At 40.6% G+C, this 26,590-nt stretch overlaps 1 protein-coding gene across 1 annotated transcript in view; it reads left to right on the top strand.

The window, feature by feature from the left end:
- The window catches only part of LOC127567930 (torsin-1A-interacting protein 2-like), a 50,240-nt gene extending 24,152 nt beyond the window's left edge, over positions 1-26,088 (top strand). Inside the window, exons 8-12 of the mRNA XM_052011143.1 lie at positions 4,635-4,724; positions 8,772-8,861; positions 13,014-13,103; positions 17,248-17,337; positions 24,111-26,088. Of these exons, the coding sequence (XP_051867103.1) occupies positions 4,635-4,724; positions 8,772-8,861; positions 13,014-13,103; positions 17,248-17,337; positions 24,111-24,892 (1,142 nt within the window). The 3' untranslated portion in view covers positions 24,893-26,088. The remainder of the gene's footprint in view (positions 1-4,634; positions 4,725-8,771; positions 8,862-13,013; positions 13,104-17,247; positions 17,338-24,110) is intronic.
- The last annotated feature ends 502 nt before the right edge of the window (positions 26,089-26,590 follow it).

Raw genomic sequence — 26,590 nt, 5'->3', positions numbered from 1 at the left:
TTACTTTTCCCCTTCTGGGTAATGAATACTTTTTCTGAGAGGGTTAATGAGGAGCTTAATTCAAAAGTAACTCTTTTCTACTTGGATTACTTTTTAAGAGACTTCTTATTTAAGCTAGAGTTATGGTGGGGAGTTCAGTCCCATGTGTTGTTCAGCCTGTGATATGTGGGAATTAAATGATGCTCCTTAGAGTATGGATGGCTGCATCCTTGCTGGGGGCTTTGCTAGAACAGTTGGGTGGTTATAAACTAACTTGACAGGGTGATGAGACATAAAGGAGAGGTACAGTAGGGGATGAGAAAGATAAAAATACAGAAGGAAATTGAAGTCTATAGGCATGTGGAAGGAATACAAGACTGGATTGCATCTATTTTAATGCATGGAGTCTGATGAGAAAGGCTGATGAATGAAGGCAGTGATTAATATGGAAATATGATATTGTTGCTATCACAGAGACCTGATTGAAAAATGGTCAGGACTGGCAACACAGTGTTTCATGGAATAGAATCTTCAGGTGTGACAGAGTTGGGGAGAGGGTGGATAGAGAGGAGGTGAAATTGCAATAATAATCAAGGCATCCATTACTGCAGTCAAGAGGGAGGATATCCCATAAGAATGGAGCTTTGAAATAAAAAATGGGTGATCACTTTGCTGGGGGTGTATAATAATCTCCAAATAGTCAGCAGGAAATAGAAGTGTAGGCAAGTGCAAAAATAATAACATAATAAGAGTAGATAGTTTCAACTTCCTACAATATTGACTTGAGTCACTTTAGTGTGAAATACTTAAAGGGATGGGAATTTTTAAAATGCGTCCGGGAGAACTTTTTGAGCCAGTACATGGATACTCCAGTGAGAGAAAGGGTGATAGTGGATCTAACCTTAGGGAATATAGCAGGGCACATGGTGGGAGTGAAAATCAAAAAAGGAAACTGCAGATGCTGAAAATCTAAAACAAAAACAGAAAATGCTGGAAATACTCAGCAGGTCAGGCTGCATCTGTGGGAAGAGAAACAGAATGAACATTTCTGGTCAGATACTCTTCATCAGAACTGAAAAACGAAACAAAAGAAGATTGTCAAGCTGCAGAGAGGGTTGAGGAGGGGGTTGTTTCTGATGGGGTTAAGCTGTAAACAGTTTATCTGGTCAGTGAGTGAATGAGAGCAGTTAGGGTGTCGGAACAGAGGCAAAAGAACATGGAGGAATGTGGGAGTTATGAAATGCAGAGTAGAAGGACAAGACGAGCAGGTCAGGCTGGGCATGTCCTCTACTTTCAGAGAGAGCAAAAGAAAAGTGGGGAAGAAATCAAGCTGATGTAATATCACAGATCTGGCAGGTTTAGAGGATGGATAATGGCGATGCCCTATTGTGAGGGCTGGGATACTTAAATTAATTGAGAGGGCAAAAGAGGGGGCACAAAATGGCAATGGCAGGTAAGATTAAGGATATTAAGAGCAAGAGGGAACCCAGAGAAAGAAAAAAAAGTTCATTAGGGAGCAAAGTGGCAAATTGTGCTTGAAGCCAGAGGACATGGGTGATATCTTAAGTACTTTTCATCTGTATTCGATATAGAGAATGACAATGTAGTTGGAGCATTCAGGGAGGGGCAGTGGAAATACTTCCTTGAGTTCTGTCGAAAAGGATGAGGTAGTAGATGTTTCAGCACACTTCAGAAGTGATACATCCCTGGGCCTGGCATGGGGAGGCAAGGGAGGTAAATGCCAATGGCTGGAGATAATGAATATGGTACCTTCTTCAAGCAGGGCAGCAGGGAAAAGCGAGCTGATTCTGGTCAGTGAATGTAACATTGGTAGTGAATTTACCAGAAAAATTCTGAGGGGCCACATTATTCTGCACGAGAAATCAGTGATTAATCTGGGATAGTCAGCATGGCTTTTAGTCTGATTGACTCACTTAGTCACTTCCTTGAAAAATCCGCTGAGGATAGTGAGGTTGATGCAGTTTACATGGCATTCAGTAAAGCCTTTGACAGACTCCCACAGAGGATGCTGGTCCAAAAGGTAAGGGCCAATGGGACACATGGCAGTTTGGTAAACTGGATCTAAAATTGGCTTGGTAAAAGGAGACAAATGATGGTGGAGGCTTGTTTTTGCAATTGGAAGCTTGTGACTTGTGGAGCACTGCAGAATCGGTGCTGGGACCCTTGATGTTTGATATATTCACTCATGATATGGATGTAAATGTAGGAAGTATGATCAGCATGTTCGCAGATGAAATTGGTGGTAGTGTGGATGATGAGGAGGGTAGTCTTCGGTTACAGAATGATATTCACGAGTTGGTTAGATGGATAGAGAAATGGCAGATGGAATTTAATCCTGAAAAATGTGAGATGCGACATTTGAGAGGGCTAATAAGGCTAGGAAATGTACGATGAATGGTAGGACCCTTGAAGTGCTAAGGAACTGCGGGACCATGGTGTACCTATCTAAAGATCACTAAATGCAGCAGCACGGGTAGATAAGGTGGTTACAAAGGCATATGGGATATTTGCCTTCATTCGGCAGGGCATAAAATATAAGAGTAGAGAACGTATGGTACAATTATATAGAACACCATTTTGGGCATAAGTGGAATACTGTATGTGATTCTGGTCAGTACATTGTAGGAAGGGTGTGATGAAACAGAATGTTGCCTGGAGTGGAATGTTTCGGTTACGAGGAGACACTGGACATTCTGGGTTTGTTTTCCTTGGAATGGAGAAGGCCAAGGGTCCACCTGATTGAGGAGCACAACATTATGAAGGCCATAGGTAGGGTAGATGGTAAGAAACTTTCCCCCATAGCGGTGGTATTTATAACCAGAGGGCATAGGTTTAAGGTTGAGGATAAGAGATTTAGAAGGAATTTGAGGAAGAGTTTTTTTTACCCAGAGGATGATTGAAGCCAAGAATTCATTTTCTGAGGCGGTAATGGAGGCAGGTTCTTTCACAGCATTTAATAAGTATCGAGCTGTGCACTTGAAACATCAGTGCACAGAAAGGGGGCTGAGTGTTGGGAAATGGGATACTTAATGGATTCAGACATAGTGAATCAAAGAGTTTATTTTCACGCTTTATTACTGTGATTTTAATTGTTGTTAATTTTCAGATGCAGAATCTGAGATGGAGTTTGACAGAGTACAGAATTGTTCGGGGTTAACAATGTTGTCTGGTACTACTTGCTTTACGATTTTTGTGTGAAATGCCAATAGACTGTTTTATTGGCAGTAGCCTGTCACTAAGTGAAATAAGTCAATGTGTAAATTCAGATAGTTAGTAATGAACATTAGGTAATTTATGATTGCTGCACAATGTTGGCAGTAATTTATTTTAAAAAATGTGCATATTGAAACTGGTCCAAGCCTATGGTCCTGTGGGGGATGGGTGGGAAGGATCAGGAGTTTTTGTGTTTGTGTGAGAGAGAAGATTTACTCGCATTCAACTCGAATATTAGTTTTGTCTTGGTGTTGTGCTGAAGCTTTGGACCTTGTTCTATTCTGCATTCAGCCCAAAAGAGTATAGATTATCATCAGTCCACAGCATTAATTGTGCCATCAATTTAATTAAAAATATTTTTCATTTTATTCCCTCTTTACATACGGGGGATTTCTTGCTCTTGTCCTTTAGATGTAATGCCAAGGTTCCGTGCATATAGGATCTGTGAATGACGTGCAGATTAATTTAACAAACCTGGAACAATTCAAAAAAGCCCGTAATTAGCAGGAAAAATGTTACTACTTGAATACTTCCAGAATCCACACCTTATTTTGTCCCTAAGAATGATGGAAAGTTGTGTGAGAGGCTACTCAAGTGGATGATTTGCTTGCAATTTTAATTGTGTAGGTTACTGGATCAGATGAGTCTTGTCAATCACTTGTAATAAATGAATGGAAATCTTACTGATACTTATGAGAAACATAGAAGCTGCTGAGCAGACTAATTTGTTGGGGAAAGATACATTAAGCCAGAGAGCTGCTCTCTCTTGAATGTTACCTTTTCTACAGTAATATGTTAGATATATACTTGTTTCTTAGAAATGCTACATGTCTTCTGTGTGCAGATACTGCTGCAGTGGGGAGTCCATGTTAGCTGCACAGCATTTTGACAATTAAACACGATGTACACCAGAAAAACCTTGATACACTTCATTGCTCCATTCACTGACTGAGTGGAGATACCATTTTCTTAAACAGAGTCATTGTTCCATGCTTCAGCTATTCTAAAACAAGTGTTTTTTAATATAGTTCCACAACAAATTGTAATTGTCACCAGTCTTCCTGTCGATCAGCTGACAAGATGCTATTACAGCGCCAGCGAACGGGGTTCGATTCCCGTCGCTGTCTGTAAGGAGTTTGTACGTTCTGCCGTGTCTGCGTGGGTTTCCTCCGGGTGCTCCGGTTTCCTCCCACATTGCAAAAAGACGTACGGGTAGATTAATTTGGGTTTAAAATGGGCAGCGCGAACTTGTTGGGCCGGAAGGGCCTGTTACCATGCTGTAAATAAAATTTAAAAAAAAGAATAGTAAGTTGGTCCCATGTAACAATATGTGTCAAACGATATATTGGGGAAGACACTTTACATGTTCATGTTTTGCTGTGCTCTAACTTCCATTTCTATTTATTTTCTCCCTCTTGTAGATGATGTTCACCATCACTTGAACAAAAGGGAGCCCCAGGACTACACTGACGCAAAACGAAGTTCGCAGTTTATTGGGCTGAATGCTTCTGGTAAGTTTGAAGAAGCCAAAGCTATAACTACTTCAGTATGCACTGCTATACTTAGCCCCATTCAGTTGTTTTGTACTCATCGCTATATTAATTATTATATTTATTATTACTGTTTACTCTGTGAGCTTCATGCATGCGTGGAATTTTGTTACACCCTGGTGTATATGACAATAAACCAATCTTAATCTGATCTGAATCTAAAGCATTTCAGGAGTTGTACAGTTTCTTTGCAATCTAGCATTTGAATTTTTGTTTGATTTGGCAATGTTGCCTTTCTATTTGCTTGTAGATTTGGTTTGCAAAATGCACCACAAGTGTCTGATGAAGTCATCTTTGATATTGCCAGAGTGTAGTCAATGGACAGAGGGGAGACCGCTCTCCTACACCCCTCAATGACCTCCCTTTGACAATTCACAGAGCATCTTGGCATGAGTAGCAAGAGCAAACAGGCCATTGCTGTGGCTTCTGTTCACTCACATTTGGGTGATAATGCACGTTGGCACTTGCTGTCAAGACCGCCTTGCAAGTAACCACACTATGGACAAATTCTTTTCTTTTGACAATATTTTTATTAATTTCACATAGAAAATGCAGGGTATGTGAATCATAAAAAAAAGACAAAATACTACAGAATACATTGTGTTAAATCATACATAAAATCACAATTAAATTGGAATAATTTAGAATAATTTTATTATATAAAAAAAATCTAAACCCACTACCAAGACCGAAGCTGTTTGGTTTTAAAAAAACAGACCAAAAAAAACCAACCTAAACAGATAATAGTAATTAGCCAATATCTGTACTTTAACCACCAAGTCAAAGGTTTTGAAAATAATTCAAAAAAGGTCCCCACAATGTTTGAAAGTCTAATTAGATTCAGAAATTGAACAATGGATCTTCTCTAAATTTAGGTATGACATAATATCCTATAGCCATTGGACATGAGTAGGGGGAGTAACTTCCTTCCATTTAAGCAACACAGCCCTCCTGGCTACAAGAGAAACAAAGGCCAATACATGTAGATCAGAAGTCTCCAAAATTATATCTTTTTCTCCTATAATCCCAAATAATGCAGTCAGAGGATTAGGCTTAAAATTTATTTTAAAAAGCACAAAAAATGTTTGAAATACCTCTATCCAGTATTTTTTAAGACTTGGACATGTCCAAAACATGTGGATTAAAGAAGCCTCTCCATTATTGCATTTATCACAATAAGGTGATATATCCAGATAAAAACAAAGTAGCTTGTCTTTGGACAGATGAGCTCTATGAACCACTTTAAACTGAAGGAGGGAGTGACATGCACATAGTGCTGAAGTATTGACCAACTTAAAAATTTCATTCCAATTTTCCTCAGAAATTGAAATCTGCAAATCTTGTTCTCAAGCATTTTTAATTTTGTCTGAGGGAACCTTACTCATTCCTAATAACCTACCATAAATATTAGATATTGAGCCATCATAAAAAGATTTCAAATTAAAAATTACATCTAGTAAGTTCTTATCAGGACTCATAGGGAATGTACGTAATTGAGATAGGAGAAAGTCTCTAATTTGTAAATATCGAAAAAAGTGGGTTTTTGGTAAACTATATTTAGTTGACAATCATTCAGACAAAGAAAAATTTCCTTCAACGAACAGATCCTGAAAACAAGTAATACCCAATCTATCCCACTCTTTAAAAACTACATCAGTCATAGAAGGTTTAAAAAAAATTAGCAAGAAGACTAGACAAAGAAAATCTCGATAAACTGTAATATTTTCTAAATTGTAATCAAATCCTCAAAGCATTTTTAACTACTGAATTATCAGTTAGTTTATTTAATGATAAAGGAAGTGAAGAGCCAAGTAAAGAAATAATAGAACATTTTTTTTAACAGAATTAGCTTCCAAAGAAATCCATACTGGACAAGCCTCATGATTAATATAGTGTAACCAAAACGTAAGATTTCGTATGTTGACTGTCCAGTAATAAAGCCTAAAATTAGGTAAGGCGAAATCTCCATTCTTGTTAACTTTCTGAAAGTGAACTTTATTTAATCTAGGATGTTTGATTTTCCATATGTAAGAAGATATAATTGAATCAAGAGAGTCAAAAAAGTACTTAGGAATAAAAACAGGTAAAGCCTGAAATAGGTATATAAATTTAGGTAAACTGTTCATTTTAATAGAATTCAGCCAATCAACAATATAGAGAGAGATGACCAATTTGATAAGAACCTTTTCACATAATTCAATAGAGTAAGAAAGTTTTCTTTAAGTGTTTATAATTTTTAGTAATTGTTACACCCAAATAGATAAAATGATTTCTTATAATTTTAAAAGGAGGGTTAGTATCAAATGAAAAGTTCACTCTTGTGTAAATTCAGTTTATATCCTGAAAACTGGCTAAAACAGGAAAATAGAGAAAGCGTAGGAGGTAACGAGGTCTCAGCATTAGAGATAAAAAGCAGTAAATCATCGGCATAGAGCAAAACTTTGTGGGTAATACCTCTTCTAAAGATACCAGCGATACCTGTAGATTCTTGAAGAGCAATAGCTAAAGGTTCTAAAGCCAAATCAAATAGCAAAGGGCTCAAAGGGCATCCCAGTCTGGTCCTGCATTGAAGTTTAAAAGGTTTAGAATTTTGAAAGTTAGTAAGAACACAAGCAGAAGGAGATAAATAATTTAATCCATTGAATGAAGTCAAGCCCAAAGTTAAATTTCTCTAAAGTTTTAAATAAGTAGCTCCATTCAACCCGATCAAAGGCCTTCTTAGCATCTGGAGATATCACACAGTCCGATATTTCCTTAGAGGGAGAATAGATAATATTCAGTAAATGACAAATATTAAAATGGGAATAATGATTTTTAATAAAACCAGTCTGATTATCTGATATAATTAAGGGTAAAATATTTTCCAATCTGCGGGCCAAAACTTTAGATGAAATTTTAACATCAACATTAAGTAAAGAAATTGGTCTATACAAAGAACATTCCATTGGGTTCTTATTTTTCTTAAGAATAAGTGAAACGGAAGTTTCATAAAAAGATTGTGGTAACCTACCCAATTTAAAAGAATCCGAAAGAAACAGAACATAAATGACAAATTCTTGAAGGTGAACCATTTACATACACTACAACAAGTGCTTTAGGCAGCACAGTGAGGCAGCAAGTTTGTGCTGCCGCCAAAAAGCCCCAGCCACCTGGATTTGATCCCGCCCTCTTGTGCTGCCCGTGTACAGTTTTCCCCAGGTGCTCCGGTTTCCTCCCACATCCCGTAGATGTGCTAGTAGATTAACTGGCTTCTGTAAGTTGCTCCCAGTTTAGGTGGGTGACAGGAAAATTAGGCACAAGTCAATGAGCATGTGAGAGAGAATAGGCGGAAGGGAATAAATGGAGGAATGGCACCGAGGGGTGTGCTCTGGGAGCCAGCATGACTCAGTGAGCCAAGTGGGCTTCTAAGTCATGAGGAGGTATGAGAAAGCTGACCTTGCCAGAGCTAAGTCATCTTGCTTGGGGTGGCTGCAAGGAGATTGGTTTCAGTGTCCCTGGTAAAAAAAAGGTCAGGGTCATACAGGGGGCATTTGTGAATATCAGGTGTGATCTATGATGCACTGCCCTCTCGTCCTGTGGAGTCAAAAGAGCACATTGGCACTTTAACTGAGTTTATCTCACAAAGATAGTGGGGGGTGTTGAAGGTGAGCTACTGAAATGTACTCTACTAAAGACAGCTGCAGGAAGAAGAGGGATAAGGTGGGAGGAAAAGGATTTCCTCCAACTTTAATAATGACCTGCAAATGAGCTCATTTGACCAAATTATTGAAAATTATTCTGTGCCTCAGCTATTTCAAGAGCCAGGGAGATGATAATATAGCTGTATTACAGATTGTAATAGTTACCAGTCTTCCAGATGGTCACCTGTTAAGAGCACGGAGAGAGATCTCAAAAGACATAATAAGCTAAGTTTGGGAATTTTCATGTTATTGAATATTTAGAGAAGTCCCCTTAAAGGTCCATGTTCTGCAGTCTCTAATTTCCAATTTATGTTTTCCCTTTTTGTAGTTGATTCTCACCAACACTCAAGCAACAGGGAGCCTTGGAGTTTCACTGACACAAAACATAGTTCACCGTTTACTAGGCCAAATGCTTCTGGTAAGTTATAACAAGCAATTTAAGGTTGCATGGCTTTGGCATTTGAATTCTGGCTTGATCAGGTATTTTTGGTGCTCTATTTACATGTGCATTTGGAATGTAAAATGCACCGCAGTACATGTGTCTGGTAGAGGCCATACTTGATGTTGCTGGAATGTAGCCAACGGACATATACCTCATTAATGTCCATCAGATGACATTTCCCAGAGCATCCTTAGCACCAACAGGAAGATGAAACCTGTTATTGCTGTGGCTTCTGTTAACTCACTAGATTCCACAGTAGGCAGAGAAGGAAAGAGCACTCAAATTCGCTGCACCATCCAATCCTCCATACTGTCCTATAGAATGACATCCAGATGTCTGTTGGCGAGTGGCTAATTCTGGGAAGATCTGTTGAGCATGGGACTGCCATTTCATTTTGTGCTGTTAGACCATTATTCCAAAGGTTTAAGGGGTTAAAATATATTATTAGAACAGCAGGTGAAGCTTTAATTTTCATGTAGCAAGTAACTTGTTGTTGAACCTGTAGTACTGCTGATGCCTTAAGTGGGAAACCTTCTACTTACCAGCACTAAATTCACCCAAAAAATGGAAGAAATACAAAAATCCAGCAGCAATTTTTAAATTTGTACAGGGAATCACTTAAATGATATTAAGGAAATAGTTTCTATCAATATGGAGGTAACCAGTTGAGGTTTTGGAAAGGACATTAGTTAGATGCAAGAAACAGTGTTTCGGAATTATGGACTTCTATTAGTAGAATGTAACTTGTGATTTTGGGATTTGTTTTTCATCTCATGAATTGTTGTGAATCTTTTATTCATTGGGAATACATGTTTATAAGATCTATAAGCCAAGTACTGGTAAAATATTCCACCTTATTATACCATGGAACAATTTTAAAGTTGACTGAAACAATCAATCAGCTGTGGGCCTTTGTGGCACAAAATTACATCAGGCATTGCACTCTGGTCTCCTTAAATATGGGTGCCAGTATAATTACATACATTGTTGATGTGTGTGTGTGTGTGTGTACATTTTCCCACCTTTAGGAAGCAAATAATGGAATTGTTTGAAAAGTTTTTTCTATTAGCGTGAAAAATAAATTGATTCAATATTAGAATCCTGTGGATGATTCTTAGGATTTCTGGAGAGGCTCAACAACACAACCAACTGTCTTTTTCTGGCCTAATGGAAGACACAGTATATTTCCTTACACTGTCCTTTCGAGCTGGGAGTTAAGCAGGGAATTGTATGTAGTTAGCATTTTCATATTGGAATATTGGAATTTAATGACTCACTGTGAATATTGTAAATAGTCATGCATGAACAGATTTTATTCACAATTTTTTATTTCTGTGTCAATTTCTGGAGAGAAAGTTTGTCAGCTGGAATTCCCTTCACCTGCTTATGCCACTTCTCTCTTTTGACCGTAGCTTGCTCCTGATAAATAGCAGAACAACTGCCTGATGAGTTTAAGTTGGTCATGTGAAGGCCTAAGCATACAAACATGACCTTAGCTGAGTTAGCTGATTTCGTTCGTGGGGTGGTTGTAGAGAAATTGGTTTCAGTGTCCTTGGGTTTATAAAGGTCAGGATCATACAAGGGTCCAAAGCACGAAGCAGACAGGTACATGTATGAACATCAGGTGAGATTTATGATGTACCACCCTCCCAGCCTGTGGGTTCAAAGAGCATTTTGACACCTTATCAAAGGTTCTCTTGTAAACAATCCAAACTGCAAGTACCAAAGGTGAGCCATTGATATGTACTCCAATAAAATCACCTGCAAGAAGGCAAAAAAATAAGGTGACAAGGGAAAGATTTTAATAATTAGGCCAGCAGATCAGCTGGTTCTGGCCTTTTTGTGTCTTCTACACAGAGTCGTTATTTTTTTGCTTCAGTTATTCAAAAGCCAGAGAGTTATAATACAGTTGTACCACAGATTGTAATAGTTACCAGTCTTCCTGAACATTACATAATATAGTAAGTTTGCAGGTAACATGAAAATTAATGGGAGTTGTGGATAGTGGGAAATGTTGTCAAAGGATGCAGCAGGATATAGGTCAGTTGGAAATTTGGCAAAGAAGTAACAGATGGAGTTTAATCTGGACAAGGCTCTGCATGGTAAGCTGCTATGGGAAGTTAGATCGCATGAGATCCAGGGAGACCTGGCTAATTGGATACACAATTGGCTTGATGGTAGGAAGCAAAGGGTGATGGTGGAAGATTGTTTTTCAAACTGGAGGCCCATGACTAGTGGTGTTCACCAAGGGTCGGTACTGGGCCCATTACTATTTGTCATCTATGTCAATAATAATTTACAGGCATGGTTAGTAAGTTTGAAGATGACACTAATATAAGTGGTGTTGTGGAGAATGAAGAAGGCTATCAGAATTTACATAGGGATCTTGATCAGCTGGGTAAGCGGGGCAAGGAATGGCAAATGGAATTTAATTTGGATAAGTGGGAGGTGTTGCATTTTGGGAAGACAAATCAAGGTCAGATTTTCAGTCAATGGTAGGGCTATGGGGAATGTTGTACAACAGGGAGACCTAGAAGTACAAGTTGGTTCCCTGAAAGTGAAGTCACAGGTAGACAGGGTGGTGAAGGAGGCTTTTGGCACACTGGCCTTCATCAGTCAGGGCATTGAATGTAGAAGTTGGGATGTTACGTTGCAGTTGTACAAGGTGTTGGTGAGACCGCATTTGGAATATTTAGTTCAGTTTTGGTTGCCCTGCTGTAGGAAAGATGCCATTCAGCTGCAAAGAGTTCAGAGGAGATTTATGAAGATGTTGCCGTGACTCAAGGGACTGAGTTATGGAAAGTGGTTGAACAGGTTGGGACCTTTTTCATTGGAGTGTAGGAGAATGAGGGGTGATCTTATATGGAGGTGTATAATATCATGAGGGGCATAAATGGGGTCAATGCACACAGTCTTTTTCCCAGGGTTGGGAGTCAAGAACTAGAGGGCATAAGTTTAAGGTGAGAGGGGAGAGATTGAATAGGAATCTGAGGGGCAGGTTTTTCACCCAGAGGGTGGTCAGTATATGGAATGAGCTGCCAGAGGAAGTGGTTGAGGCAGGTACAGGAACAACATTTAAAAGGTACTTGGACAGGAAAGGTTTAGAGGCATATAGGCCAAACGTGGATAAATGGGACTAGTTTTGGTGGGAATCTTGGTCAGCACGGACCAGTTGAGCTGTAGGGCCTATTTCAGTGCTATATAACTCTAAGTGTGAAGTCATGCATTTTGGGAGGTCACCTGCAAGACAAAACTATACAGTAAATAGCAGGACTCTTGGGAGAGTTGCTGAACAGAGAGATCTTGGGGGTGCAAGTCCATGGCTCCCTGAAAGTGGCAACACGTGGATATGGTGGTAAAGGAGTACGGTATGCATGATTTCATTGGTCAGGCACTGAGTATAAAAGTTGGCAAATGACGTTGCAGCAGTATAAAACTTTGGTTAGGCCAAATTTGGAGTATTGTATGCAGTTCTGCTCACCACACTACAGGAAGGATGTGGAGGCTTTTGGAGATGGTGCAGAAGATGTTCACCACAATGTTGCCTGGATTGCAGTGAATTAGTTATGTGTAAGACAACTTGGATTGTTTTATCTGGAGCATTGGAGACTGAGGGGCAACCTGAGTAAATAAAATTATGAGAGGCACAGATAGGATAGTTAATCAGAGTCTTTTTCCTAGGGTAGAAATGTCAAATACTAGAGGGCATAGGTTTAAGGTGAGAGAGGCAAAGTTTAAAAGAGATTTGCAAGGCAAGTTTTTTTTACACACGAAGAGTGGTAGGCGCTCTGGAACATGCTGGATGGGGAAGTGGTTGAAGCACATACAATAGCAATGTTTAAGAGGCATTTGACAGACGCATGAACAGGCAGGGAATGGAGGGATATCGAACATGTGCAGGCATGTAATTAATTAGATTAGCATTGTGGTCAGCATGGATATAGTGGGCCGAAGGGCCTGTTCCTGTGCTGTACTGTTCTATGAGCAGCAGGTGTGATCTGCCATGCTACAGTTTGCCAAACAACTAGGAAACTTTCATATTATTAAATATGTTGGGGAAGACACTTTAAATGTCCATGTTTTGCGATGCCCTCATCTAATTTCCTGTTTGTGCTTTCAATTTTGTAGTTGGTGCTCACCAACGCTCAAGCTACAGGGAGCACTGGAGTTTCACTGATACAAAAAAAAGTTCACAGTTAATGAGGCCAAATGCTTCTGGTGAGTTATAATGAGCTATTTGGGAGTGGTGCAGTTGCATTGATTCTTCAATGCTGGTATTTGAATTTTGGCTTGGTCTTTTTGCTTTTGTTTTTGCTTGTGGGCTTGGATTGCAAAATGCACCACAGTGCATAAGTATCTGATGAATGCCATCTTTGGGTGGAGTGTAGCCAATCAAAGTCAAAGTTGAGTTTATTGTCGTTTATGGGTTCTCTCATACACCTCATACATGTCCATACACTGACATTTCCCAGAGCATCCTTAGCACCAATAGAAAGAGGAAGAATGCCTTTGCCTTGGCTTCTGGTCACTCCCTGGATTCCAAAGTTGACAGGGGCCAAACTAGCACTTGAATTCCCTGCACCATCCAGTCTTCTGTCCTCTGGAATTCCAACAAGTTGTGGAAGGCCAGCTGAGTTTGGAATTGCTATGTCACCTGGTGTTCCAGCAAAGGTTCAGTGAACTGAGAGACAAGGGCGGAAAAGAGGTGCAGCTAGCAGAGCTGCGATCTCACAGCTCCAGTGACCAGGCTCAATCCTGATCTCCAGCACTGTCTGAATGGAGTTTGCATGTTCTCCCTGTCACTGCATGGGTTTTCCACTTTCCTCCCACATCCCAAATACATAGAGATTATTGGGTTCCTTGGTCACTGTAAATTACCTCTAGTGTGTGGGCGAGGGGTAGCATCTAGGGGGAGTTGATAGGAATATGGGGAGAATAAAACAGGATTAGTGTAAAAGAGTGCTTGATGGTCGGCACGGACTTGATTTGAAGGTTCTGTTTCTGTGCTGTGTGACTCTAAGACTGAATGGACCAGATGAAGCTTTAGTCTGCATGTAGCTAGTAATTGTTGTTGTTGACCTGTGGGTATTTGCTGCTTTGCTAGGTGCCTGAAAGGGGAAAGCCTCTAACAACACTGAACTCATCCAAAAATAGAAGAAACAAAAAAAGGAGCTTGACAATTGTTCTACCACAAATTTAAATCGGCTTTCTTGCAGTTACCAAATAAAAGCAATGACTACAGCTTCACATAAATGCCAACCGACTGGAGAATATTCAGACCCCCAAGAGAATGAGGTTGGGAAAATAGATGAGGATTAAGGGAGTGATGGGGGAGTTAAACAGATGTTTTGCATTAGCCTTTGTCATAGAAAATACTATGAACATCTCATTAATACTGAACATTGCCAGGGAGGAATCAAGTACAAACACATCACTAGAGAAATTGCCAGAGGAGGTGGTTGAGGCAGGTACATTAACAACACTTAAAAGGTACTTGGATAGGTACCTGGATAGGAAAGATTAAAGGGATATGGGCCAAATGCAGGCGAATGGGACTTATTTAGATGGGAATCTTGGTCAGCATGGACGAATTGGGCGAAAGGGCCTATTTCCATGGTGTACGACTCTATTAGATAAAGTAATGGGGCTAAAGGCTGATAAATCCCCTGCCCTAGAGGGCATCCATCATAGGATCCTAAAAGAAGTGGCTACAAAGATAGTGGGTGCATTTGTTGCAATCTTCCAAAAGCCCTTGGGTTCTGGAAAAGTACCAGAATGTAAAACTATTCAAAAAGGAAGGTAGGCAGATATGGATAACTATAAGCTGATTAACGTAGCATCTATTGTTGGAAGAATGTTGGAATTATTTATTAAGCAAGTAATAGCACCACATTTGGAAAATAATAATCTAATCGAGCAGAGTCAGCATGGCCTCAAGAGGGAAAGTTGTGTCTTTACTGGAATTTTTTGAGGAATTCTTCACCAGAGTGGATAGAGGAGACCCAGTGGGTATTTTGTTTTTGGACTTTCAGAAGGCATTCGACAAGGTGCCTCAAGATAACAGCCCACGGTGTTAGAGGTAATGTATTGGCTTGGATAGAGGATTGGCTAAAAGGCAGGAAATAGCAAGTAGGGATATGGACTTCATTTTCAGCTGGGCAAGCAGCAACCAGCAGGGTACCGCAGGGATCAGTGTTGGAACAGCAACTGTTTACAATGTATATTAACGACTTGGAGGAAAGAAGCAAGTGTAGTATATTGGATGGAGTCTAGAGTCATAGAGAGGGACAGCATGAAAACAGGCCCTCTGCACCAACCATCAACCATCCATTTATGCTAATTCTACATCAGATTAATCCCAAATTCTCATGAACTGCCCCATATTCTACCACTCATCAACACATAGGGACAACTTACAGTGACCAGTTAACCTACCAACATGCATGTCTTTGAGATGTGGGAGAAAACCACACAGTCACAGGGAGAACGTGCAAACTCCATACAGACGGTACCAAGTTCAGGATTGAACTTGGGTCTCTGGTGCTGTGAGGCATTGGCTCTACCAGCCCGACCACTGTGCCACCCTTTATTACGTATTGTGAGAAAATGTGGTTATTCATTTGAAAGGTAAAGCAAAGCAGTGATATTTAAAAGGAGAAAAACTGCAGAAAGCAGCAGCACAAGATGATTTTGGGGGTTCTTTGTGCATACAAAGTGTAGCAGGTAATTAGGAAGGATAATGGAATGTTGGCCCTTATTACAAGGGAGTTTGAGTATAAAAACAGGGAAATCTTGGTGCAACTGCACGAGAGTAACGAGATCCCATCTAGAGTACAGCAAACAATTGTGGTCCCCCTTATAAGGAAATATAATATGTCATTGGAGGCAGTTCAGAAGGTTCATTAGGATGTTCCAGGATATGGATGGACTGTCCTATGGGGAAGTGTTGTGAAGGTTTGGACTGTTTGGAGTTTAGAAGAACGTGATACAATCTTATGCTAAAATTCCAGAACCAGAGGGCATGCCCTCCGAATAAGGGAACCCCAGTTTAAGACGGCGATAAGGAAGAGTTCCTTCTTTGGAACTCCTTGCAACAAGAGAGCCTTGGGGACATAAGGCTGTGATAGATGGATTTCTAACCAGTAAGGGAATTGATAATTATGGGTAAAGGACAGGAAAAGAGACGTGAAGAACGTCCAGTTAGCCATGAACAGATGGACAATAAGCTGGACTCTTGACCTCACGATCTACTTCCTCATGGCCTTGCATCTTATTGTCTGCCTGCACTGCACTTTCTCTGTAACTAACACTCTCTTCTGCATTCTGTTATTGCTGTTTTCTTTTATTACCTTGTTGTACGGATGTGATGAAATAATCTGTATGGATAACATGCAAAACAGTTTTTCACTGTACCTCAGTACATGTGACAATAATAAACCAATTATCAATTACCATGGTCATATGAATAACGGAGCAGGTTCAAGGGGCTGAATGACTTACTCAGAATCAGGTTTATTATCACTGACATTTGTCGTGAAATTTGTTGTTTTGCGGCAGCAGTACAGTGCAAGACGTAAAAATTACCATGTTACAAAAATAAACAGTGCAAAAGAGCAGTAACGAGGTAGTGTTCATGGACCATTCAGAAATCTGATGGTGGAGGGGAAGAAGCTGTTCCTCAATCATTGAATGTGGGTGTTCAGGCTCCTGTACCACCTTCCCTGATGGTAGTAACGTGAAGAGGGCACGTCCCAGATGGTGAGGGTCCTTAATGATGGATGCCGCCTTCTTGAGACACCACCTCTTGAAGATGTCCTTGATGGCGGGAAGGGTTGTGCCATGATAGAGCTGGCTGAGTCTGCAACCTTCTGCAGCCTCTTTTGATCCTGCACATTGGAGCCTCCATAACAGGCAGTGATGTAACCAGTCAGACTGCTCTCCACTGTAGAAATTTCTTCTCTGTAGAAATTTTCAAGAGTCTTTGGTAACGTACCAAATCTCCTCAAAGTCCTAATGAAGTAAAGCTGCTGGCATGCCTTCTTCATGATTGCATCAATGTGTTGGGCCCAAGATAGATCCTCTGAGATTTTGATGCCCAGGAACTTGAAACTGCTCACCCTTTCCACTACTGACCCTTCAATGAAGACAGGTGTGTGTTATCCTGACTTCTGCTTCCTGAAGTCCACAATTAATTCCTTGGTCTTTCTGACGTTGAGTGCGAGGTTGTTGTTGCGACACCACACATTGGCAACTCCTGTTCCCAATTCTTATGTTCTTATGGTTATTGAATAATTTGGGAAGATGCTTTATTTTTCCATGCTTTGCTGTTCCCTAAACTACTTTCCTATTTATTTTCTAATAGTGGTTATTCATCAACACTTCAGCCCCAGGGAGCCCCAGAGTTACACTGACAGAAAGCAAGGTTCACAGTTTATTGGGCCAAACGTTTCAGGTAAATATCAGACTTCATAACTGCAGAGGTTGCATAGCGTATTCACACTTGCTGTAAAAAAAAAATCTGGCTTTATTAGGTTTTATTGAGTTTCCATTCACTAAGAGAAATGGATTTGCAAACACTATCTGCTGATGGTTACTTTTGATGCTGCTGGAGTGCAGCCTCGAATGAGCAGTGTTGACCTCCTTCATCACTTCAATTACACCCCAAAGACATTTCACAGGTTGAATTTACCATATTTCTCCCACTCCATAGATTTTTAAATAATGAGAGTTTGAAGACTGTTGGTGTTCAGGGGATATGGGTATTCCTGTACACAGATCGCTGAAAATTAATATGAAGATATAGCAAGGAAATGGTATCTCGGCCACTTTTGCAAGAGGATTTGAATTTGAGAGACAACTTGCTCCAGTTATATTGGGACTTGTATATGAGACTGCATCTGGAATCTTGTGTACAGGTATGGTCTCCTAACATAAGGAGAATGTATTTGCAGCAGTGGGAGTGCAAGGTTTACTAAATTGATTGCCGGGATGGCAGATTTTATGTGGGAGGAGAGATTAAACAGAGTGTATCTAAACTTACAACAATGTAAGATTGAGGGGCAAGAGCCTATTCAATAATTTAATAAAATCAGGACTGATCCTCTCCCTCAAAACCCTTCCCTATCCCCTGGCAAGTAGATTCTCCCCAAAATCAAGAGTCAGGTACAAAAAGACAGCGGTTGAGCAACTGGTACCGTTGCACTGTTATGGTGAGGGATAATGAGCATCATTAGGCTCATATATCTTGTCAGCCATTTAATTTTTGAAGATCTGCTTTTGTGATGTAATTAATGTTTGTCCTTGAATCTGTAATCCCTTCTGTCCTATAGATTATAGAATCAGACATTCAGCACACAAAGGTAAACTGAGTTGGAGTCCCATTGTAACACAAAATACTAATGTGGAAATAAAAGGCTCTTCTAACTTTCTCCTGATTCAATTATATTTCCATTCCTTTTTCATTGGGAGAGGTGGAATTTGTTTGTTTTATGATATATGAGGAACTTTGAGTTTAAAGAGTGTTGTCTGTGGTAGCTGAGGATTCTCAATGTAATCCAGTGCTAAACCAGGTACCAGTGAGCAAATATGGTCTCATTTCTACAGTTTTACTTGGAAGAGCTCCAGGGCAATTGGCAGCTGAAGTTGGTGTTGCTGCTACATTTGCATCAGTTGAGGCATGTTGTGCATTAGAAATATTAGTTTGCTGGTTGCTGTGGATTTCATTAACCCAGGGTGAGCTTGCTACTGATGCCAGGTGCCTAAAGTGGGAAAACTAATTTTTCCAGTATTAAATCCAAACATAGAGAGAAGCTCCAGCTGCAAGGTTTAAATGAAGTGAAAAACAAACTGCTGGAGGAACTCAGTGGGTCAGACAGCATCTGTAGAGGCAAAAGGGATGGTCACTATTTCAGATTAAGACCATGCATCGGGATCAGGATGAGAGTGCAGAGGGAAGAAAGTCAATGTATAGAAGTGAGAGGGAGGGGTGAGAGGTGGAACCAGATGAGGGGTGGGGGGGGGGGGGAGATAAGGGAGAATGATGGACGGGGTGGTGGGGGAAGGGGAGAGGGGTGTGTTGAGACAGAGGCTCGTAGGTGATAGATGTATGTAGATAAGGGAGAAAAGGTTAGGCATTTGGGACCAGGTGGGAGAGGGGAGGAAGAAGGTAGAGACGGACGCCGGTAGATGATAGGTGGAACCAGATAAGGGAAGGATGATGGGCAGATGGAAACAGGTGGAGAAGGGGATAGGAAAGCTGAAACAAGGGAGGGGACCGAAGAAACCCGGGGGATAAGAATGTAGGTGATGGGCAGATGGAAACCAGGTGGGGGAAGGTGAAGAGTGAGTGAGACTTGGGAATGTTTCTGCCTGTTAGATAGTTAAAAACTTGATTAAAAAGAATTACGGTACGTGGAATTCAAGGCAACCTTACTTGACGTTTTTAGGGATCTAGACATCACTGGCAAAGCCACCATCTGTTGCCCATCCCTAATTGCCCTTCAGAAGGGGTTGATGAATCACGTTCTATAACTCTTGCTGTCCTGCAAGTGAAGTTAGTGCCATAATGTTTCTGGATAGGATTCCTGGATTTAGACCCATCAACAGTGAAGGAATTTCAATATGATCCCATGTCACAAAGGTGTGTGACTAAGAAGGCATCTTGCAGAAAGTTGTCCCATTTACCTACTGCCGTTGACATGCTTGGTGGTAGAGGCCACAGGTTTGGGAGATGATCTTGGAATAGCTGCAGGAAGTAACTGCAGTGCATGTTGTAGATGGTACATACCGCATCCATTGCACTGATGGTGGAGGGAATTAATGTTTCAAGTCATAATAGGGTATTAATCCAATGGGGTGCTTTGTCCTGGATGGTCTCAAGCTTCTTAAGTGTTGTTGAAGATAAATGAAGAGTAATCTGTCATGCTCCTGACTTGTGCCTTATAGATGGTGGAAAGGCTTTGCGATGTGAGGAAGTGACCTTGGAGAAAGTACATTTTTCCAGAATGATACTAGGACATGGAGAGTTAAACTCTGAGGTTAGATTACATTGACTAGGCTTGCATTTATTGAATATAGAAGATTAATTGATGGTGTACTTGAGTTTGTTTAAGATGATTAACGTTTTCATCCTCCTTCATCGGCAACCCCTCAGACTCAAGGATAACTTGCTTCCACTCAGATTTTTAGGGTTTTGAGGTGACTAATGAGGCCAATGCAGAAGAAGCAAATAATACCAGGGATGGGGCAGCCGATAGCTGACTGCATTAGGGTGTGGGTAGTTTGTGAATTGGTGCGCTCCTTCTGCAGCATACATAGGGCTTCACTATGCTCACAGTGCATGATATTGAGGTTCTCAGTATCATCCTGAATGCTCCTTCTCCACTTTGCTCTGGGGCCAAAAGTTCCCGGGAGTCGATATGGATGTTGCATTTCTTCAAGAACACTTTAATTGCATCCATGAATCTTCTTCTCTGTTCACCTGATTATCCTTTCCCTCGTGTCTGTTTTGGGAATGTGGTGTTAGGCACGTGGCATGCCTATGTAGCCAGTTGAGAGTAATTGGGGTCTCAATGCTGGGGATGTTGGTCTGGGAGTGGATGCTGACATTGATTTATCCTTTGGTGAATTTAGGGAGATTTTGCAGAAACAGTATTGGTGGTATTTTCCAGTGAATTGAAATGCCTATTGTAGGTGGTCAAGACCTAACAAACATACAGGAGGGCAAGGATCACCTGTGTTTTGTTTTAATCTGAGGTCTTGATCATCAAGCCCTCTTTTTCTTATTTTACATCTGCCTTCACTGAGAGGTGGCTACTGAGATATGGGCAGCAGTTCATGTTTTACAGGGTCTCGCCTAGAACTGCATTGTCAGAAGACGATATGGTACAGAAAGGTTGGTAAAGGAATTTGGTCTTGGGATGATGAGTGTAAGGCCCAAACACCTGTATTCTTTGCTGAACGAGTCAACGATGTCATGGAGCTTGGCCTCTGAGCGTGTGCAAATACACATTTCATCTACATACTGCAGCTCGACTGCTGAGGTTTGAGTTACATTGTTTCTGGACTGCAGTCATCGCAGGTCGGGTGGAACAGCTTCCCATTAGTTTTGAAGATTTGCTCTACTCGTACAGGAGGTTTGAACCATAGAACCATACAGCACAAAACAGGCCCTTCGGCCCACCATGCTGTGCCGTCCATCAAACCACCCTCACACGACCTAACCCTTTCCTCCCGCATATCCCTCTATCTCACGTTCCTCCATATGCCTATCCAACAAAATCTTGAACCTGTCCAATGTATCTGCCTCCACCACCACCCCAGGCAGTGCATTCCATGCACCAACCATTCTCTGGGTGGAAAATCCTCCCCCTGACATCTCCCCTGAACCCCCCACCCATAACCTTAAAGCCATGACCTCTCGCCTTGAGCACTGGTGCCCTGAGAAGGAGGTGCTGTTTTGTGGAGCTGTGGTGCAAAATTGCAGTGAGAGAGATTGAGGAAAGCGTTGGGATGATAATAAAGGCTTGTTAGACAGTGGTCACTGAGCAGTACGGTTTGCCTGCCATCGTGGAGCAAAATTAAGATGGAAATAAATTTCTACAGGCAGCCAAATTTAAGGAGGGTGTTCCACATTTCCTCGTTGATGGAGGCTCAGGTTTTGGTGAGGTCAAAGAAGGCCACATATCATGGTGCTGTTGCCTGCATTTTTCTAGTAAAAAAAAGATACCTTATCCTTTGGTGAAAGTTTTGTAACAGGTAGGCACAATGTTAAAAATAGCAGCTGAGACGTTTGGGGTGATCTCAGAATGGGTGGTGAAATCTGGAACTGTTACTTCCAGCCCAAGCACCAGTTGAGACGAGACTAATTGAAAATTTCAGTGCTGAGATGATAGATTTTTGTTGGTACAGTATACTGAAGGTCCCAGTAGGAATCTGGATGCAGACTGGCCATAATATGATTGAATGGTGGTACAGGCTTTGAGGGTTGGAGCAAGGGGTTGCTGAATGCCTTACTGATCCTATACAACCACACCTCCCACTTGGTAAGGTTGCATTGACATAAGATAAAAAATCTCTGAACTTAGTGCAAAACAGACCCCATGTTGGTCATTTAGTCATTAATCAAGCAGATCTGAAAGCTCTAGTATATCAAAGGTGTCTTGATAAGTCAACTCCTTGCTTTGCTCGAGCAGGAACCATAACTGGCGGTTACAGACAGTTAACTTTTTGAGATGAGGCACAGGAAAATGAAGTGGCTTATTATGCAAGTCACAGCTACCTTGAGTTATTGTTTTGTGTTACTGCTGGTGTTACAGAATCTCTACCACATCAGTAACAGCAACTTGCATTTTTAAAGCACCTTTAACATTTTAAAACATTACAAGCAGCCTCACAGGAACAGCTAAGAAGCCACAGGTGACCAAAAATTTAGCCAAAGAGGTAGATTTGAATGAGTTTTATAAAAGAAGAAAGAAGAAAATCTTTGCACTGGTAAAGTATTTTGTACCTGAACATATTCCAAAGTGCTTTCTAGTCCCCTAAGTAACATGAATGTGGTCAGTGTTGTAAATGAGTAAGGAAAGATGGCGATATAAAGAGGTTTAGTCAGGGAATTCCCAAGGTGAGAGCCTAGACAGCTGAAGTTCCCAGAATATCACAAGTGTGATGGGCCATACAGGACCAAGAATCCCAAACTGCCATAAAGCAGATTTGCATGGAAGTAATTCTAATTGTTTTCTTTGAAGTATGTTATTTAATTTTGCGTCTTATACCTAAGACTGAAAATCTTCAGTGCTGATCTGCAAACATATATTTTCTTTACAATATTTTTTATTAATTCCATTAAAAAAAGAGTATCAAAAAGAGAATTAAAATACTACTTAATACATTATGTTAAATCATACTTGAGATTAATAAACACATATGATAGTTAATTAATAAAAAAAATTGGAATAATTTTATTATAAAAAAAAAATCTACACCCACTGCCAAAGATTGAAGCTGTTTGGTTAAAAAAAAGACAAGGAAAAACCCTTGAGATATACCAAATATCAGCCACTATCTGTACTTTAGTCACCAAGTCAAAGGTTTTGAAAATAATTCAAGAAAGGTCCCCATAAGGTTTGAAAGTCTAAATTAGATTCAAGAATTGAACAACGGATCTTCTCAAGATTCAAGTATGACATAACATCCTGTAACCATTGAGCATGAGTAGGCAGAGTAACTTCCTTTCATTTAAGCAACACAGCCCTCCTGGCTATAAGAGAAATAAAAGCCAGAATGTGTAGATCAGAAGTCTCCAAAGTTGTATATTTTTCTCCGACAATCCCAAATAATGCAGTCAAAGGATTAAGTTTAAAATTTGTTTTAAAAAGCACAGAAACAGTTTGAAACACCTCTGTCCAATATTTTTTAAGATTCTGACACGTCCAAAACATGTGAATTAAAGAAGCCTCTCCATTATTGCATTTATCACAGTAAGGAGATATATCCAAATAAAAACAGGATAGTTTGTCTTTAGACAAGTGAGCTCTATGGACCACTTTAAATTGAAGGAGAGAATGATGGGCGCATAATGACGAAGTATTAACCAATTTAAAAATGTCATGCCAAGTTTCCTCAGAAATTGATATCCGTAAATCTTGTTGCCAGGCATTTTTAATTTTATCTAGTGGAACCTTACTCATTCCTAATAACCTGTCATAAATATTAGATATTGAGCCATCATGAAAAGGCTTCAAATTAAAAATTGCATCGAGTAAATTTTTATCAGGACTCATAGGAAAAGGATGTAGTTGAGATCGAAGAAAATCTCTAATTTGTAAATATTGGAAAAAGTGAGTTTTGGGTAAACTATATTTGGTTGACAGTTGTTCAAACGAAAAACGATTTCCTCCAACAAACAGATCCTGAAAACAAGTGATACCCGATTTGTCCCACTCTTTAAAAACTACATCAGTCGTAGAAGGTTTAAAAAATTAATTAGAAAAAATTGGACTAGGACAAAGAAAATCTCAATAAGCCAAAGTATTTTCTAAATTGTAACCAAATACTCAAAGCGTGTTTAACTACCAAATTATCAGTTAATTTATTTAATGATAAAGGAAGTGAAGAACCAAGCAGAGAAATGATAGAAAACATATATTTTGATCTGCTGTAAGTCATTGCAATCTGTTAATTCAGGAAGACCACAAAATTTATTGCATCTCTGCTATCTTTCCTCAGGGTCCAGGTTCCTTTTCTGGAAGCTTGCAATTTCGCTAATGGGACTGGTTGCAATTTTGAGCATCTTTGTATATTGCCATTGGGCATCTGAGCCCACTGCTCATCAGCTGATAAAAGAAAGAGAGGTTCACCTCCTCAACAACTGGAAAGAGATCCAGAACAGGTTCCCAAATCAGCATCAGAAACTGTGGACACGTAGTAAGGTTTTGTTGAAGAATCATGCAACCACAGCAACACACACTCAGCCTGTGGTTCTCATGTTTACTGCCGCTCAGGATGCAAAGAAAACGTTGCATTGTCTTGCACGTGGGATCGCGGGAGCTTATGCCTCAGTCTTCAACTCTAGTGTGGTAGAAATTGATGGATCTGCAAAGAAGTTGATGAACAGCGATGATGTGAAGTTAGACATGGATAACCAGCTATCGTCTGAGTTTAAAGAAGGAAGAAAGGCAGCAGTTATTCATCACTTTCAGGATCTGCCACCAGCTTCTTCCCTTCTGTTCTACAAATACTGTGACCATGAAAATGCAGCTTTCAAGGACGTCCCTATATTGATCACAGTGTCGCTGGACATTTCAACATTGAACCCGGATTTGCCTCTTACCGCCGTAGAGGAAATGGTGCACGACTTCCTCGAGATGAAATTCTGCTCTGATCCCAAGGGTGCACAGAATGGGATGAATGTAGACAAACTGAGTGGCCTATGGAGCCGCATTGCCCATGTGGTGCTCCCAGTCAGGCCGGAGAATGAAATTGAAGCTAAGGGCTGTCCATCGATTTAAAGAAATGTGCTGCATTACATTGCTAAAAATGTCTGGTTAACTCAACTGTGGAGAATATTTTTTAAATGTTATCATAGTAAGAATCTAGATCTGGTATTTTCTAGGGTAGGTGGGGAAACGTTTTTAAATAATATATTTTGAAGTTCTGCCGATAAGAGTTTGTATTATTATTATTTCTGGTTTTTCTGTGACCCCCTTTAGAATATTGTTTTCACTTCTCACCCCCACCTTCTTGCCCAGACAACTCGTACAAAGGATGCAATTTTAAAGGTGGCCTTTGAAAAGCAGTCCTTGCTGAACAATGTGTTGCATAAAAGGAGGATTGCAACCTCTGGCTGGATGGATTCCTGGAGGTTTCATTACTCCAGCCCTTTGCTCCAACTACCCCACCTCCAGCTATTGAACTATTAAAGTGTCTCTTGTTGCCAGTGGGAAAGTGAATTTATGCTTCCTTAGCTGAATGTATAATTTTCAATGATCAGTCAAAGATCCCTTTTCTTCAGAACTTCAATATCTTTATAACAAATAAATAAGTGTTCAAAGAGAATATTTTTTATAACCCTTTAGTTTTCCTTATCTTTCACTCAAAGTGATTAATAACTCACTAGAGATCAGTTATTAATCCAAAACAATCAGAGCTGGTAACTCTGTGCACAGCACCACTGATGTCCATGCTGTAGTGGAGAAGTGCTCAGTGGAGCCCAAGAGTACTTTGGGAGTGGAGGGTTGAGTAATCCATCACCATATCACACCCAGCAGCATCCTGGCCAGCACTGGTCAAGGATGAGAAGCAAGCCTATTTGTCTAACCCGTTGCCTGTACTAATTCCATGACCTACAGTGAAATTGAGGAGGAGATACCAGAGGAAGCTTGTACACAGGTAAATAATTGGTGGGTTTGCTCGACCCAAATCCAATTATAAATCCAATTCAGTTATTCCTGGTGCTGTCTTGCACATTTGGATACTGTCATTGATGCCCCTTCCACCAAAAACTGCATCAACATCTTCTCAGCAGGTCAGTGATCCTTTTATTCTGAAATCTCTAACAATGCTTCAAGTTGAATTGTATATAATTTTTTATATAAAGGAAAGATGCTGGAGGAAGTCAGCAGGTCAGGCAGCATCCGTGGAGAAAAGCAGATGGTCAACGTCTCAGGTCCGGACCCTTCTTCAGGACTGAAGATAGGAAGAGGGGAAGCCCAATGTATGGCTGGGTGGGGGGTGGGGGGGGAACAGAGCAATGATAGGTGGACAAAAGAGGGGAGGTGGGGTGGGCACAAGGTGGTGGTAGATAGATGCAGGTAAGAGATAGTGATGGGCAGGTGCAGGGGGGGAGGGGAGAGCAGATCCACCGAGGGATGGGTCAGAAGTATGGGGGGAGCAGAGGAGAGAGGAAAAAAATGGCGAGGAGAAGAGAGAGGTTAGGAAAGGGAAGAAAAAAGGAAGAAAGGTGGGGGTGGGGGGTTGGTTTACTTAAAGTGGGAGAATTCGATGTTCATCCCATTGAGGTCCCAAGATGGTTATTTTCTGTCTTGGGACCTTAATGGGATGAACATTGAGTTCTCCCACTTTAAGTAAACCAACCCCCCACCCCCACCTTTCTTCCTTTTTTCTTCCCTTTCCTAACCTCTCTCTTCTCCTCGCCATTTTTTTACCTCTCTCCTCTGCTCCCCCCATGCCACCTGCCTCCCTACCTG

This window comes from Pristis pectinata, chromosome 3, assembly GCF_009764475.1.
Source record: "Pristis pectinata isolate sPriPec2 chromosome 3, sPriPec2.1.pri, whole genome shotgun sequence".
NCBI lineage: Eukaryota > Metazoa > Chordata > Chondrichthyes > Rhinopristiformes > Pristidae > Pristis > Pristis pectinata.
This window is presented reverse-complemented; position numbering and strand designations above follow the sequence as displayed.